Source organism: Plecotus auritus (genome assembly GCF_963455305.1).
Source record: "Plecotus auritus genome assembly, chromosome: 8".
In the NCBI taxonomy this organism is placed as follows: Eukaryota; Metazoa; Chordata; class Mammalia; order Chiroptera; family Vespertilionidae; genus Plecotus; species Plecotus auritus.
This window is the reverse complement of record NC_137782.1, coordinates 27339407-27353386: the sequence shown is the minus strand read 5'-3', so window position 1 is coordinate 27353386 and position 13980 is coordinate 27339407. Positions and strand designations below refer to the sequence as shown.

Here is a 13980-nt window from a genome sequence, read left to right as displayed (position 1 = left end):
ATGGTGGGTACATTATAGAACTCTCAGATAATATAGAAAAAATAAAAATTTGAAATACCTTTCATGCTACTGTTAATATTTAACATACTGCTTCTCATTTTTCTATGCACACACACACAGAGACCCCAGCATGGCTGATCTTGACTGGCTCTCACCTCCCTCTTTTCTCCAGTACCTTCCCACAGAGCGATGTGGTGAATTTCGGCTCCTGGTTCATTTTCGCCTTACCTCTTATGGTGCTGTTCCTGTTGATTGCCTGGCTCTGGATCTCCTTCCTGTATGGGGGAATGTTCACGAGGTACCACCTTCATGTTTCACTTGAGCTTTGAGTTCCTTCTCACTAGGGAATGGCTGCTTGAGTCTTGGTCTTCTGCATACACTGAGGATTGTCTTTATAATGTCATGTTATCTTCTCACTTCGTGACTGTAGTAGACCTCACTTCCCTACTGTGTGAGGATAGTGGGTGGTGTGTGGCCTGCCTGCTATGCCCAGACCCTCAGTTAATTCACCCATCATCGATACTAAACCACTAATAAGAACATAGTTTTATTTTAATAAATATTGTCAAGTTGTTCTCTATAAGAATTGTACTAATTTGGTCTCCCATTTACCACATATAAGAGTGTCTGTTACCATACAGCAAAGTGGATTTTTGCCAATCTGATAAGAGAAAAGTAATTTGCATTTATTTTATTGAGAGTAATTTTGAACTCCTTTTAACACTGAGGGGCAATATGAAGATTATATATATATATATTTTAAATATATTTTATTGATTTTTTTACAGAGAGGAAGGGAGAGGGAAAGAGAGTTAGAAACATCGATCAGCTGCCTCTTGCACACCTCCAACTGGGGATGTGCCCACAACCAAGGTACATGCCCTTGACCGGAATTGAACCTGGGACCTTTTAGTCCGCAGGCTGACACTCTATCCACTGAGCCAAACCGGTCAGGGCAAGAGTTTTTATATATTCATGGGGACCATTGGTATTTACTTTCCTGTGAATCGCTAAACTGTGTGTTTATATTCTTTGTACATTTTTCAAATGGACTGTTGGTGTTGGTTGATCTTATTGATTTTTAGTACTCTTTATATATTGAAAGATTAGTGATTATTCTGCAATATGAGTTGCAAATATTTTTCTAATTTGCTTTTTACTTTGCTTGCAGTGCTTTCTTTCATGTAGAATTTTTGAGAAAATTTTACATAGACTATTTATCAATCTTCTCTCATATGGCTCCTGAATTTTTCATTACAGTTAAAAGGGCCTTCCTGTTAAAGGAGTTATAAAAAAAGTAATCACAGTTTTCTTCTGATATTTTAATATTTTTCACATTTAAATTCTTTTTTATCTATTTGGAGTTTATCCTTAGGATGCTGTGAGGCTTAAATTCATTGTCATGGTATCCATGTCAAAAATCAATTGACCACAGATGTGTACGGGTTAATCTCTGAACTCTCAATTCTGTTCTATTGAACTATATGTCCAACACCATTGACCGAATAGCCCATCTTTTGCTTACCAATCTGTGATACCAACTTTATCACAGACTAAATCCCCTTTTATATTTGGGTATATTTCTGGGCTTTCTATTTTATTCCATTGATTTATATGTTTATTCATGTTTCTGTTTGATCCCCTAAAGCAGTGGTTCTCAACCTTTCTAATGCCGTGACCCTTTAATACAGTTTCTCATGTTGTGGTGACCCCCAACCATAAAATTATTTTCGTTGCTACTTCATAACTGTAATTTTGCTACTGTTAATGAATCGTAATGTAAATATCTGTGTTTTCTGATGGTTTTAGGCTCTACAGCAGCGGTTCTCAACCTGTGGGTCGCGACCCACAGGGTCGCCTAAGACCATCAGAAAACACAGACATTTACATTACGATTCATAACAGTAGCAAAATTACAGTTATGAAGTAGCAACGAAAATAATTTTATGGTTGGGGGTCACCACAACATGAGGAACTGTATTAAAGGGTCGCGGCATTAGAAAGGTTGAGAACCACTGCCCTAAAGGATCCCCTGGGAGTCAGAGGATCAGATTCACATTTTAAAAAGACCATCCAGGCTATAGGTGGGGAGAACAGTTTTTAGAAAGGGAAGACGGTGGGAGACCACCAGGCCATGGCAGTTTCCAGAACAGAGATAATGAGGCCTGGCCAGGTAGTGGTGGGCTGGGGTGAAGTTAGTCACCCTTGCCGTAGCCACTCCTAACTTCTCTACTTTCTGTTTCAGGGGCTGGAAGAAGAACACAGAGGCCAATGCTACTGGAGAAGATAGGGCTCGCGCTATGATTCAGGAGGAATACGAGAATCTGGGGCACATGGTGTGCGTGATCCAGGGGCCCAGGGGTGGAGAGAAAACTGGGTGTTAGACTTTCAGGAGAGCTACCTCTTGGTCTGATCCCTGGGTCCCTGGAGGCTGAGTCCCAGGGGAATACCAGGACCAATGGCCTGAAGTGGGGTCCTGGAGATGGAGGGTGAGAGGTGGCTTACACAGTCAGCCTCTTGCCCTGGTGCTGGGGTAGATACCCTGAAAACTAGAAAGCTCCTCAGGGTGTACTTGGGTGGGGACTTGCCTCCTTCCTGCCAAATGCACCCTTTCCCTCCTGGTACCTGGGATACTCAACATTGCTTTGGGCAGCTTCCAGGACCTTGTTTAATGTATGTATTTCCTGTGGTAACAATAACTCGGAGTCAGCAGGCTTGCCCCCAAGGGCTGACTCTGCCACTCACTTCCTGTGTGACCTTGGGCAAGGCACTAACCCTCTCTGGGCTCTCTTCCCCAGTCTGTGACATGGGCACATTGGGCAGATATTTACCCCCAACATTTGAAGACTCTCGCTTCCTACTACTCTTCATGTCTGTACCTTTCTGTGTCTGTCCCACTGTGTTTATGTTCATCCCTGTGTGTGACTCTTTGCCTACCTCTCTGTCTGTTTCCTGTCTCTCTGCTTTTCTGATTCTCTCTTTTTCACTCTTTCTCTCTGTCTCTGGATTCTCCCTAGGACTCTGGGAAACTCCCAGTAAAAATTATATAGGGCTGCTTGATACTTAGGAAGGACCCTGGCGAGTGTGGAAGCCCCAGGCAAGAACCACTCACACCATGGAACAGCCCTCTCCTCACGCTGGGGGCTTCCTGGGGAGTGAACTACTTCTTTCAGTTTCCCAATCACACTGTGGGCCCCTGCCCGAGGCCTTCCCACCCCCCAGATCGCCCGAGCCCACGGTCACCATGTGCCTGCATATCTACATTACAGGTTTGCTGAACGGGCCGTTTTCATCCTCTTCTGCATGTTCGCCATCCTCCTCTTCTTCCGGGACCCGAAGTTCATCCCTGGCTGGTCCGATCTCTTCAAACCTGGGTGAGCCTCTGGGGACCCACGGACAGAGTCCAACAGGGAAGATTCTGGGATGGGCCGCACGGAGCTGGAGAGGCAATGCAGCAGGGGTGACCTGGGCTAGGTTCATGCCTCTGGTCCCTGGTCGTTATTAATGGCTCCTTCTTTTGCTCTCGAAAGAATTTTGGTTTGGATGATAAGACATTTGAGTTCTCATGTATTAGGAACTTTGTCTTTGAAATCAGACAAAACTGGGTTTCATGAGCAGCTCTGTCACTTACAAATTGTGCAGCCCCAATCACGTCATTCATTCATTCATTCATGCACTCAGTCAGCATTTTTTGAGAGCCTAATATGTGCTAAGCATTATGCTAGATGCTGGGACACAGACAAAAACAAGTAGACAACAAAATAACATTGTAATGAGTGCAATGAAAGAGTGAGAGGGTGAAATTATAAAAGAGTGGAGTGGGGGCCTTGACTTTGGATAGTTCTGGGAAGAACCGAAGTTGGAAAGAGTGGAGATAAAAACTGGAGACACACTGGGCATGTCTATGAGAGCCTGAGGTGGGAACCAACTTGGACATTTGAAGCCCACTGTGACCAATACCTGGTGGGAAGGGAGGAAAGTGGGCAAGACGTGGCTGGAAGGGAAGGTGAGGGCCAGAGCATGGAGGTCTTGTTGGACATGTTAAGCATTTTGGTGTTTGTAATAGGAGTAATGGGAAGCTATAGGCAGGTTTTAAGTTACTTAACCTCTCTGGTCGCAGTCTCTTCATCTGTGAAATGGTATAATAATAGTACATTTCTCATTGTATTGTTCTGAGGATAAATGAGTTAATACATGTCAAACGATTAAAATTGCTCATAGGAAGAACTCAGTAAAACATTAATTACATTTACTAGAGAATGGATAGTGGGGGCAAAAATACAGGTGAGAGAACAGTTAGGAGCTATGACACCATCCAGATGGCCCCTGTCATCTGAGACAGGGGTCGGTAAACTAAGGCTTATGAACCAAATCTCGCCCACCCTTGTTTTTGAATGGTTTTTACATTTTTAAATGGCTAGGGAAAATCAAACGACAATACAGGATGGGGCAAAAGTAGTTTTATAGTTGTGAGTAAGCAAAACACAGAATTTATTCTTGTATTATTATTTATTAACTAGAGGCCTGATGCACGAAATTCATGCAAGCGTAGGCCTTCCTTCCCCCAGCTGCCGGCACCGGCTTCCCTCTGGCACCTGGGACCCAGGCTTCCCTCGCAGCCCCGGCTTCATCCAGAAGGTTGTCTGGAAGGACGTCCGGTCTAATTAGCATATTATGCTTTTGTTATTATAGATTATTGTATTATCTTCCGTATGAACAACTGTAAACCTACTTTTGCCCCACCCTGTATTTTGTGGCACATGAAATTCAAAGGTCAGTGTCTACAAATAAAGTTCTGTTGGACCACAGCCACACCTGTTCATTTAGATACTGTCTATGGATGCTTTCATGCTATGATGTCAAAGCTGAGCCATGACAGAAACCACATGGCCTGCAAAGCCAAAAATATTTATTGTGTGGCCTTTTATAGAAGACACTTATGGACCCCAATCTAGGCGAAGGCTTTAATGGCTTGAATGAAACAAAGAAAGGGAAAATCACCTAGAATCTTTGTCTCCAGATCTGATGGACATCCTTTCTGACTTAAAAAGGATGCCTCTCTGAGAACCATTCCACAACTTGATTGGATTGGTGGCTATAGGACTGTGTACATTAGGCTAAACTCACTTAACTCTATCCTTAAAATGGGTGCATTGTATTCCATGTTAAGTATACATTTCAGTAAAACTAGTTTTTAAAACACAAGCAAACGAACTAAAAAGAAACCTATCTAAACACAAGATTTTTTTGACAGAAATGTGATTACAGTGAACATATTGTTTGTGATCTGCTGTTTTTTGTTTCATGATAAAAGTTATGTATACTCATAAAACATTCAAGCAATGCTGAAGTGAAAAAGTAAAATTTAGTTGCCCTTCATCTCCCCTCTGTCCCTCTCCCCAATGATATTCACAATTAAAGTTGGTGTGTAATGTTTCAGATACACACACGCACACACGCACATTAACACACACACAGAGACATATAACAAAAAATTGGAGAATATAATAATAGGATCATGGATAATCTGCTATTTCTTCTTATTAAATATTTTTATTGATTTTATTGATTTCAGAGAGGAAGGGTGAGGGAGAGAGAGAAACATCAATGATGAGAGAAGATCATCAATTGGCTGCCTCCTGCACACCCCCTACTGGGGATCAAGCCTGCAACCTGGGCATGTGCCCTGACTGGGAATTGAACTGTGACCTCCTGGTTCATAGGTCGACACTCAACCACTGAGCCACATTGGCAGGGTTATTTCATTCTTTTTAAACACTGCATAGTATTCTATAGAATGGGAGTATCTTAATTTAATTTATCACTTCCTTTTGGATTGTGTCCAATACTGCAAATAAAGACTTTTTTTTTTATTTACGAGGTTTCTTGGTTGTATAAAAATTGATATTATCTCATATATTAAAAAAGATGTAGGGTATTTCATTATGTACATATTATATATATTATTAAAAACACTTTATTTAAAGATGTCTCTACTAAGCATCTTCTATTTTTCACTCTTATCAAATGAACATCTCTGTACATAGTCTGTGTACAAGAGTCCAGTTATTTCCTGAGGGTAAATTCCTAGTAGTATAATAACTGGATTGAGGGGTACTCACATGTAAGGTATTGAAGCATGATGCCAGCTGCCCTCTAAAGGTTAAACATTTATTTTCCCACCAGCCCTATATGTTTTCCAACATCCTCATTCGGTATTACCACCCTTTTCAAGTTTGCCTGTCCGCAGAGGTAAAAACAGAATAGTACTCCATTAGTGTTTTGATTTATATTTCTCTAGTATAGTGATATTGACCACCTTTTCCAGTTTCTTGGCCATTTGAATACTCTTCTTCCCAAATGTGCGGGCTAAAAATGCTTTTGTTAGTAGTTGGCTCTGAGCTTCTTTGAACTTGGAGCTGGGAAAATCTGGGTTCAGTACCCATCTCCCACAGACCATGGTCTGGCCTTGAGCAAGTTGCTCTGCTCTCTGAACCTTGGATTCCTCCTCTGAAATGGAAGAGGCCTATCCCAGGCTTCTGAGAGCTTAACACCTCCTCCAGTGGACACCTTGTGGATCCTTGAAAGGCGGTAGTTAGGTTTTGCGGGGCTATGAAGCTGGCTCCATCTGGGCTCTGCTGATGTGAGTGAGCTCCACGTCCATGTAGTAAGCTACCCATCCTAGGAGAAATGCAAACAGAAGCTGAACAAATACAGAGCTATTACAGGAACCCTGGTTACAGTGATCCATGGGGGTTCCGCAGACCCCAGTATTCTGTGGCTCTCAGATTCTTCCCTCCTTGGTCAAGTCCCTTTACCTCATGTCCTTGAGTTGAGAGGAAAAGTATTTGTTTGGCTCAAGCAGGATCTAAAAGCCCCAGGGGACTGTGGGCAAAGGGCTTTTGCATCCACGGGTGGTTGCATCCGTGCTGAGTTCAGTGCAGGACAGAATCCAGAGGCCTCTGACAAGGCCCCTTCACAGTGGCCCTAATTCCCTCCCACAGATCCTCACTGGTAAATGTGCCAAGCCTTGGCCTGCTGAGATGCCCAGGGTCACATGATTCAGGGCCTTGTCTGTCCTTGTAGGTTTACTTCTGATGCTGTAACCGGAGTGAGCATTGTCACCATCTTGTTTTTCTTCCCATCCAAAAGGCCCTCTCTCAAGTGGTGGTGTGACTTTAAAGGTAAGGTGGTCAGGGCTTGGGTGTCGGTGAGCTCAGTGAGTTCTGTGGCCTGGAGCGTGGTAATCAGTGGCCTGAGGTGGGCCCCATACCTGGTACCTGAGAGCCCTACTGTATGAGCCACCCCGAGTCTTCCCCATCCCCTGTTCCCTGTTCCCTGTCTGAGCAGCTACCTTGTCTGGGCACTTAGGGCTGCCGGAGGTGACTGTCCAGGGCAGGGCTAGCAACTAGATACAGCCCCCGGGCCAAATCCAGCTGCCTGTCTATTTTTGTACAACCCATGAGCTAAGAATGGCTCTCACATTTTTAAATGGTTGAAAAGAATCAAGAGAAAAATATGACACACAAACATTACATGAAATTCAAATTTCAGTGTCCATAAGTAAAGTTTTCAATTTCTTCAATAAGAAATTTGTGGACTTTTAATTTCTCTAGTTATATAAGTGTCTACGCAATAGCCTCAATGTTGCCTATTGGCCCACAAAACCCAAGATATTTACTTTCTGCTCCTTTATAGAAAAGCTTTGCCAACTCTGGACTTGCAACTCAATTGCCTACAGGGCCAGATGTGAACATCTCAAGCTGGGTTAAAATGAATGGGAAGGGGTGTGGAGTGAGGCAAAACTGCTGAAAAGCATTCAAATTCAGCTTACAAGAATCACAGAGTCCTCCAAACCAGACCGTCTGTAGTCTGGTCTTGGCCTTCAGAGCTCCATCCAACATGTGACCCCACTGGATTTCCAGCAGTCTGCCTTGAGAGGGTGCCAACACCTGCCACCTGTCACAGATGAGCCGTGTTGTGTGCCTGGCCCCTCTCTATCTGGGGAGTGAGATGAGCTCTGGACCAGTCAGGAAATAGTGGTCCTAAGCTAACTATTTTCTATTGTGTGTTTTATAATTTATTTTTATTGATTTCAGAGAGGAAGGGAGAGGAAGAGAGAGATAGAAACATCAGTGATGAGAGAGAGTCATTGATTGGCTGCCTCCTGCACACCTCACACTGGGGATGGAGCCCACAACCTGGGCATGTGACCTGATGGGGAATTGAACCGTGAGCTCCTGGTTCATATGTCGACGCTCAATCACTGAGCAACACCGGCCGGGCACTATTTTCTATTGTAGAAAAAAATGGAGGAAGGATAGCTCCAATTTTGTAGGATGGGGGTTGGATTGTGGGGAGTACAGCGTAAGGATCAGGAGGAGAGGACTTCTTGGTCCCACCAATAGTTCCTGGAGCAGAGCTGGCCCTGGAGGAGGCTGGCACGGGGTCCGAGGAGCTGAGGCTGTGGGCTCTGGCCTCTGCAAAACCAAACAGGGTTCCCTTGTCCCTCCATCTCTCCTTCTCTGTCTTGCTTCCAGACGCTTTCCTCACATTCCACTTCGTGCATCATTTCTTGGTCTCTTCATAGTTTCCACCGCTGCTTAGCTTTTGAATGTTTATAGTTTCTGCTTCATTCTAGCTCTTGCCTTTTTGGAAGTTCTGTTTTCTTAGAGCGTCTTCACCTGGCTGGTGCCCACTCTCTCGCAGTATCTGCTCCCACGGCTTCTACTTCCTGTCCCCTCAGCCTCTGTCCCCCTGGCTTCCAGTCTTACAGTGTGTACTCCTTCGAGTCCACTCCCTCGGAGCCCTGCTGCCACCTGGCATCTGTTTCCTCATAATGCCTGCTTTCTCATAACTCCCACTTCCTCCACTTCCCGCTTCCTGGGAGGACCTACTTCCTCAAAGTTCCTGCTTCCCCACAGAACCTCAGCTAGCACCCCTCCTGTATTATGCGACCTCTGTCCATTCTTCTACCTTTAACCATCACTTCTCTTTGCCCAGCTGTCTCTCTATTTCCCATTGATGCTTCTGAGAGTAAGAATCTAGTTGGTTTGGCTTATTCTGTGTTTGGTTTTTTTAAAATAACAGCTGTATTGAGATATAATTTATATATTGTACAAATCACTCATTTAAAGTGTACATTCAATGGTTTTCAGTATATTCACAGAGTTGTACAGTCATCAATACTATTTTAGAAAAATTTCACCGCCCCGTGAAGAAACCCTGGTTCATTAGCAGTCGCTCATGCCCCTCCCCTCAAGCCCTAGACAATCACCAGTCTACTTTCTTTATGGATTTGCCTATTCTAGATATTTTATATAAATGTAATCATAGTTACATATGTGATTCTTTGTGATGGCTGCTTTCAATTAACATGATGTTTTTAAGGATGAGCCATGTTGTAATAACATGAATTAGTACTACTACTTTTTTAAAAAAGTCCTCACCGAAGGATATGTTGTGAGAGAGAGAGAGAGAGAGAGAGAGACATCAATCGGTTGCCTCCCACACACACCCTGACTGGGGACTGAAACCACAACCTAGGTATGTGTCCCAACCAGAAACTGAACCCCAAACCTTTTGGTGTGTGGGACAATGCTTCAACCAGCTGAGCCAGGGCAGTACTTTTTATTCTTGTTTTGGCAGATCTCCCCCACCAGGCTACCTGTAGCCTCATCGATTCCTGGCCAGCCTGTGCACTGGCTGCTCTTGACTGGGTCCTTCCAGGGTTCTGTCACCTGGGAGTGGGCTCACAGGACCTGAGCTTCCTCTTGGGCTGGGGCTGCGGGGAGGGCACCGGGACCTGGATGCCTGGTACCCCAGCTCTGTTTCCTGATTTGCTGGGTGACCTCCCAGTGAGCCCCTGGATTCTCTGGAACTGGCTTTCCCGAGTAGGTCCCTTAGACACTTCTCACCTCTGGCGTCCTAGTTTACAGAACGGGGTTGCAGACTCGAATGCCTACAAGGAGGTGACATCTACGGAGGCAGCGGATTGGGTGCAGGGCAATGTGTTTCAGAAAACAAGGCGCTCCCGTTCATCATTCCTTTCACATTTTTGAAACAGAAAACAGTTTCTGTGTTACATGAAAATAGCAACCGAGGGTGACAGTAAGTGCCCAGACCCCGTGGACAATAGGGATGCGCGTTCATACATGTTTTGTCCATGGCTGCTTTATGCCATCACAGCATCCTAGTTGCAACAGAGGCTGCAAAGCCTAAATTATCCAGTCCCTAACCCTTTACAGAAGTGTGCTGACCCCTGTCCTAGCCACTGCACACACCACCGCCTTTGAACATAAAAACCATCCCATAGTTCCACGGGCCAAAGATTCCCATCGCTTTTTTTCTCTCCTGAATATCCTTCCTCTTTCTTTGCTCGCTGTGCACATCCAGTTACAAAGGGAACCTTTTGTCCTGTGTGCGGATGAAAGTAACACTTGCCCAGAAGGACTGGGAGAGGCTGAGAGGGTGTCCGTGCGTGGAGGCCTGCTTCCAGGGCATCCTCACACTGCAGGGGCCTCACTGTTTTCATACTGAATAGAGCAGATGCCATACCATGACGCTGTGGGTTTTCCCCTAAAGCTCCAAAGTCAGATATGGAGCCAGATCGTGGCTTCCTGGAGAACCCCGAGGACCCCCACAAAGATGGGCCTGCAGGGACCAGTGTCCGCTCCTCAGAGTGAGTATCTTCTCTCTCTGCCCAGCTTCCAACACAGAGACAAAACCCCTGCTGACGTGGAAGAGGGCGGAGGAAACCATCCCCTGGAGCATCATCCTTCTCCTGGGAGGGGGCTTCGCCATGGCCAAGGCCTGCGAGGTAAGATCGGCAGGAGGGCTGCACGCCCGGGGAGGCGTGGGCAGGTCCCAGTCCCAGCTGCAGGCACAGCCCAAGAGCCAGAGACTCCATGGGCCCTGCAGACACCACCTCCTTTGCCAATTAGGATAATCATGGTTCCCATCTCAGTGCCCGGTGCTGGGGAGAAAGACAGGAATAAGGTCTGATCTGGAACCTCAAGGAGCTCACAGTGGACTCAGTACTATTACTGGTACCAATAACATCACGACTCAAGGGTTCTGTGAGCACAGGGGAACACCGCCACGTACAGTGCTCGCCTTGTCCAACGTGCTTTACATACAGTAACTGATTTAAACTTCCAAACAAGCCCATGCAATACATGCCATCATTATTCCCATTCCATAGATTCGGAAATGGAAGCACAGAGAGGTAAAGTCACTTGCCCAAGGTCACACAGCTATGTAGTCCGGATTACGACCCAGGTAGTTTGACTCTAGAGTGTATGCTCTTAGCCACTACGATAGAAATGTTAGGTATTTTTAATACTATTTATTTAATTAGTTATTAATGTTATTCTAGAGGATTCTGTGAGCTCAGAGGCAGGGCTGGGATTCGAGTGAGGCGAGTGAGGCACCGAGCGTGCAGGATTTTCAGGAGACACTCACACTCGGGGTCGTCGGCCCTGCTCAGAGGAAGTGCAGCCTCAGTGTCCACCATGTATCATAATGTATTACCTCACTGAATCCTCACAGGACCCTAGGGTCTAGGGAATATTTTTATCCCCATTTTTCAGGTAGGAAAACCGAGGCTCAAAGTTCTTACTCTGTGGGGTTGTTGGGAGTAGTTAAAGAAGATATGCTGATGCAATCCATAGCAAATAGGAAAAATTAAGCAACCCTCTTAAGATCCTAAAATCACACTCTGCTTAGGAGCAGGGGTTTGAACTCCTGTCGATGTAATTTCAGAGTCCAGTCTCCTAATGACTCAGTTTCAAGGACTTCCCAAGTGCAGGCACTGCTTGGAGCACTTTGCAGATACTGACTGTTCATCTTCATAAACACTACCGAAGGAAATGCTGTTGCTCCCCCATTTCAAAGATGAGGAAACAGAGGCATAGCTTGCCTGTGTTTGTGCAGACAGGTGGCAGAGCCAGGATTTGAACCCATAGCTGATGCTGCCGCCCCCCAAATCACTCCCTGTAAGCTCACGCATTTAAAACCACAACCAGTTAAAGGTCAATCTGAAATTAAGGTAATGGAAACCTGAAACTACTTCTCAGGTTGCTCTCTTTTTAAATTCCATTTAAAATTTCAGGTTCGAATAGTGTTACAGTGCAAGTCACCCATTAAGGTATACACCAGTCAAAAGCCCAGGCCTGGGGATCCGAGTACCTGGATTCAAATCTCAGTTTTATCACCCCTTTCGGGGGCCCTTTGGGCAAGTTCCTTAACCTCCCTGGGCACCAGTTTTCTATCTATGAATTGGCTCAACGTTCTTACTCTGGGGTTGTCGGGAGTCACTGAAGAAGATATGCTGATGCAATCCATAGCAAACAGGAAGTGCTGAGGAGTCCCTGTGCATCCTCATGCCACACTTAGTGCAGGTTTTGCTTCCCGGAAGCAGACTCTGAGGTCATTTGGTGACCTTGAGAGGTAGCAATACAGCTATGAGGCAGACCCCGCAAAGCCTCCATCAACCCCACAGAGAGCGCCAAGCTGAGATGGCCCTTCAGAGACATCCCGTTGGTCAGGGATGGCCAGGCCTTTATATCCCGGCATCCCTCCGTTACCTGTGGACATGAGCCTCCCCAGGAGCAGGTGTGACCTTGGGCAAGGTACCCTGGGGTCAGGGGCTGGCAGTGCAGGTTGTCTGCTGCCCGCACTCCCTGCGCTGGGGCAACAAGGCCTTCATGGAAGGTAGTCTGGGTAGCACATTTAGGTTCTCTACACAGCAACTCTTTTCTTTTTTTTTCCTTTTTTAATTTAATAAATCTTTATTGTTCATATTATTACAATTGTTTCTTCTTTTTCCCCTCATAGCTCCCCTCCACCCGGTTCCCACCGCACCCTCTGCCCTTACCTCCTCCCCACTCTCCTCATCCATAGGTGTACGATTTTTGTCCAGTCTCTTCCTGCATCCCCCATACCCTTTCCCCCTGAGAATTATCAGTCCACTCCCTTTCTATGCCCCTGATTCTATTATATTCACCAGTTTATTTTGTTCCTCAGATTTTTAATTCACTTGAATTTTAGGTTCATTTGTTGATAGATATGTTTTTGTTGTTCATAATTTTTATCTTTACTTTTTTCTTCTTCCTCTTCTTAAAGAATACCTTTCAGCATTTCATATAATACTGGTTTGGTGGTGATGAACTCCTTTAGCTTTTTCTTATCTGTGAAGCTCTTTATCTGCCCTTCAATTCTGAATGATAACTTTGCTGGGTAGAGTAATCTTGGTTGTAGGTTCTTGCTTTTCATCACTTTGAATATTTCTTGCCACTCCCGTCTGGCCTGCATAGTTTCTGTTGAGAAATCAGCTGACAATCGTATGGGTGCTCCCTTGTAGGTAATTAACTGTTTTTCTCTTGCTGCTTTTAATATTCTCTCTTTGTCTTTTGCCCTTGGCATTTTAATTATGATGTGTCTTGGTGTGGTCCTCTTTGGATTCCTCTTGTTTGGGGTTCTGTGCGCTTCCTGGACTTGTAAGTCTATTTCTTTCACCAGGTAGGGGAAGTTTTCAGTCATTATTTCTTCAAATAGGTTTTCAGTATCTTGTTCTCTGTCTTCTTCTGGCACCCCCATAATTCTGATGTTGGTACGCTTGAAGTTGTCCCAGAGGCTTCTTACACTATCTTCAACTTTTTGGATTCTTTTTTCTTTTTGCTTTTCCGGTTGAGTGTTTTTTGCTTCTTTGTTTTTCAAATCTTTGACTTGATTCTTGCATCCCTCTAGTCTGCTGTTGGGTCTCTGTATAATATTTTTTATTTCAGTCAGTGTATGTTTAATTTCTAGTTGGTCCTTTTTCATATCTTCGAGGGTCTCGTTATATTTATCGGCCATTTCTAGGATATTCTTGAAAAGCCTTATAACTGTGGTTTTTGAATTTTATATCCAGTCATTTGTTTTCCTCCATTTCTTTCGTTTGTGATCTGTTTCTTTGACGCCGCATTTTCGCTGCTTCCC

General features: G+C 44.8%; 1 protein-coding gene across 6 annotated transcripts in view; it reads left to right on the top strand.

The window, feature by feature from the left end:
* The window catches only part of SLC13A3 (solute carrier family 13 member 3), a 68190-nt gene that overhangs the window by 40683 nt on the left and 13527 nt on the right, over window positions 1–13980 (top strand). For 5 of the 6 annotated variants that reach the window (XM_080686232.1, XM_080686230.1, XM_080686229.1 and 2 more), the window contains exons 6-10: window positions 173–298; window positions 2246–2338; window positions 3270–3374; window positions 7087–7184; window positions 10707–10819. In XM_080686232.1, the coding sequence (XP_080542358.1) occupies window positions 173–298; window positions 2246–2338; window positions 3270–3374; window positions 7087–7184; window positions 10707–10819 (535 nt within the window). The remainder of the gene's footprint in view (window positions 1–172; window positions 299–2245; window positions 2339–3269; window positions 3375–7086; window positions 7185–10706; window positions 10820–13980) is intronic. The other variant, XM_080686234.1, reaches the window with a different exon arrangement.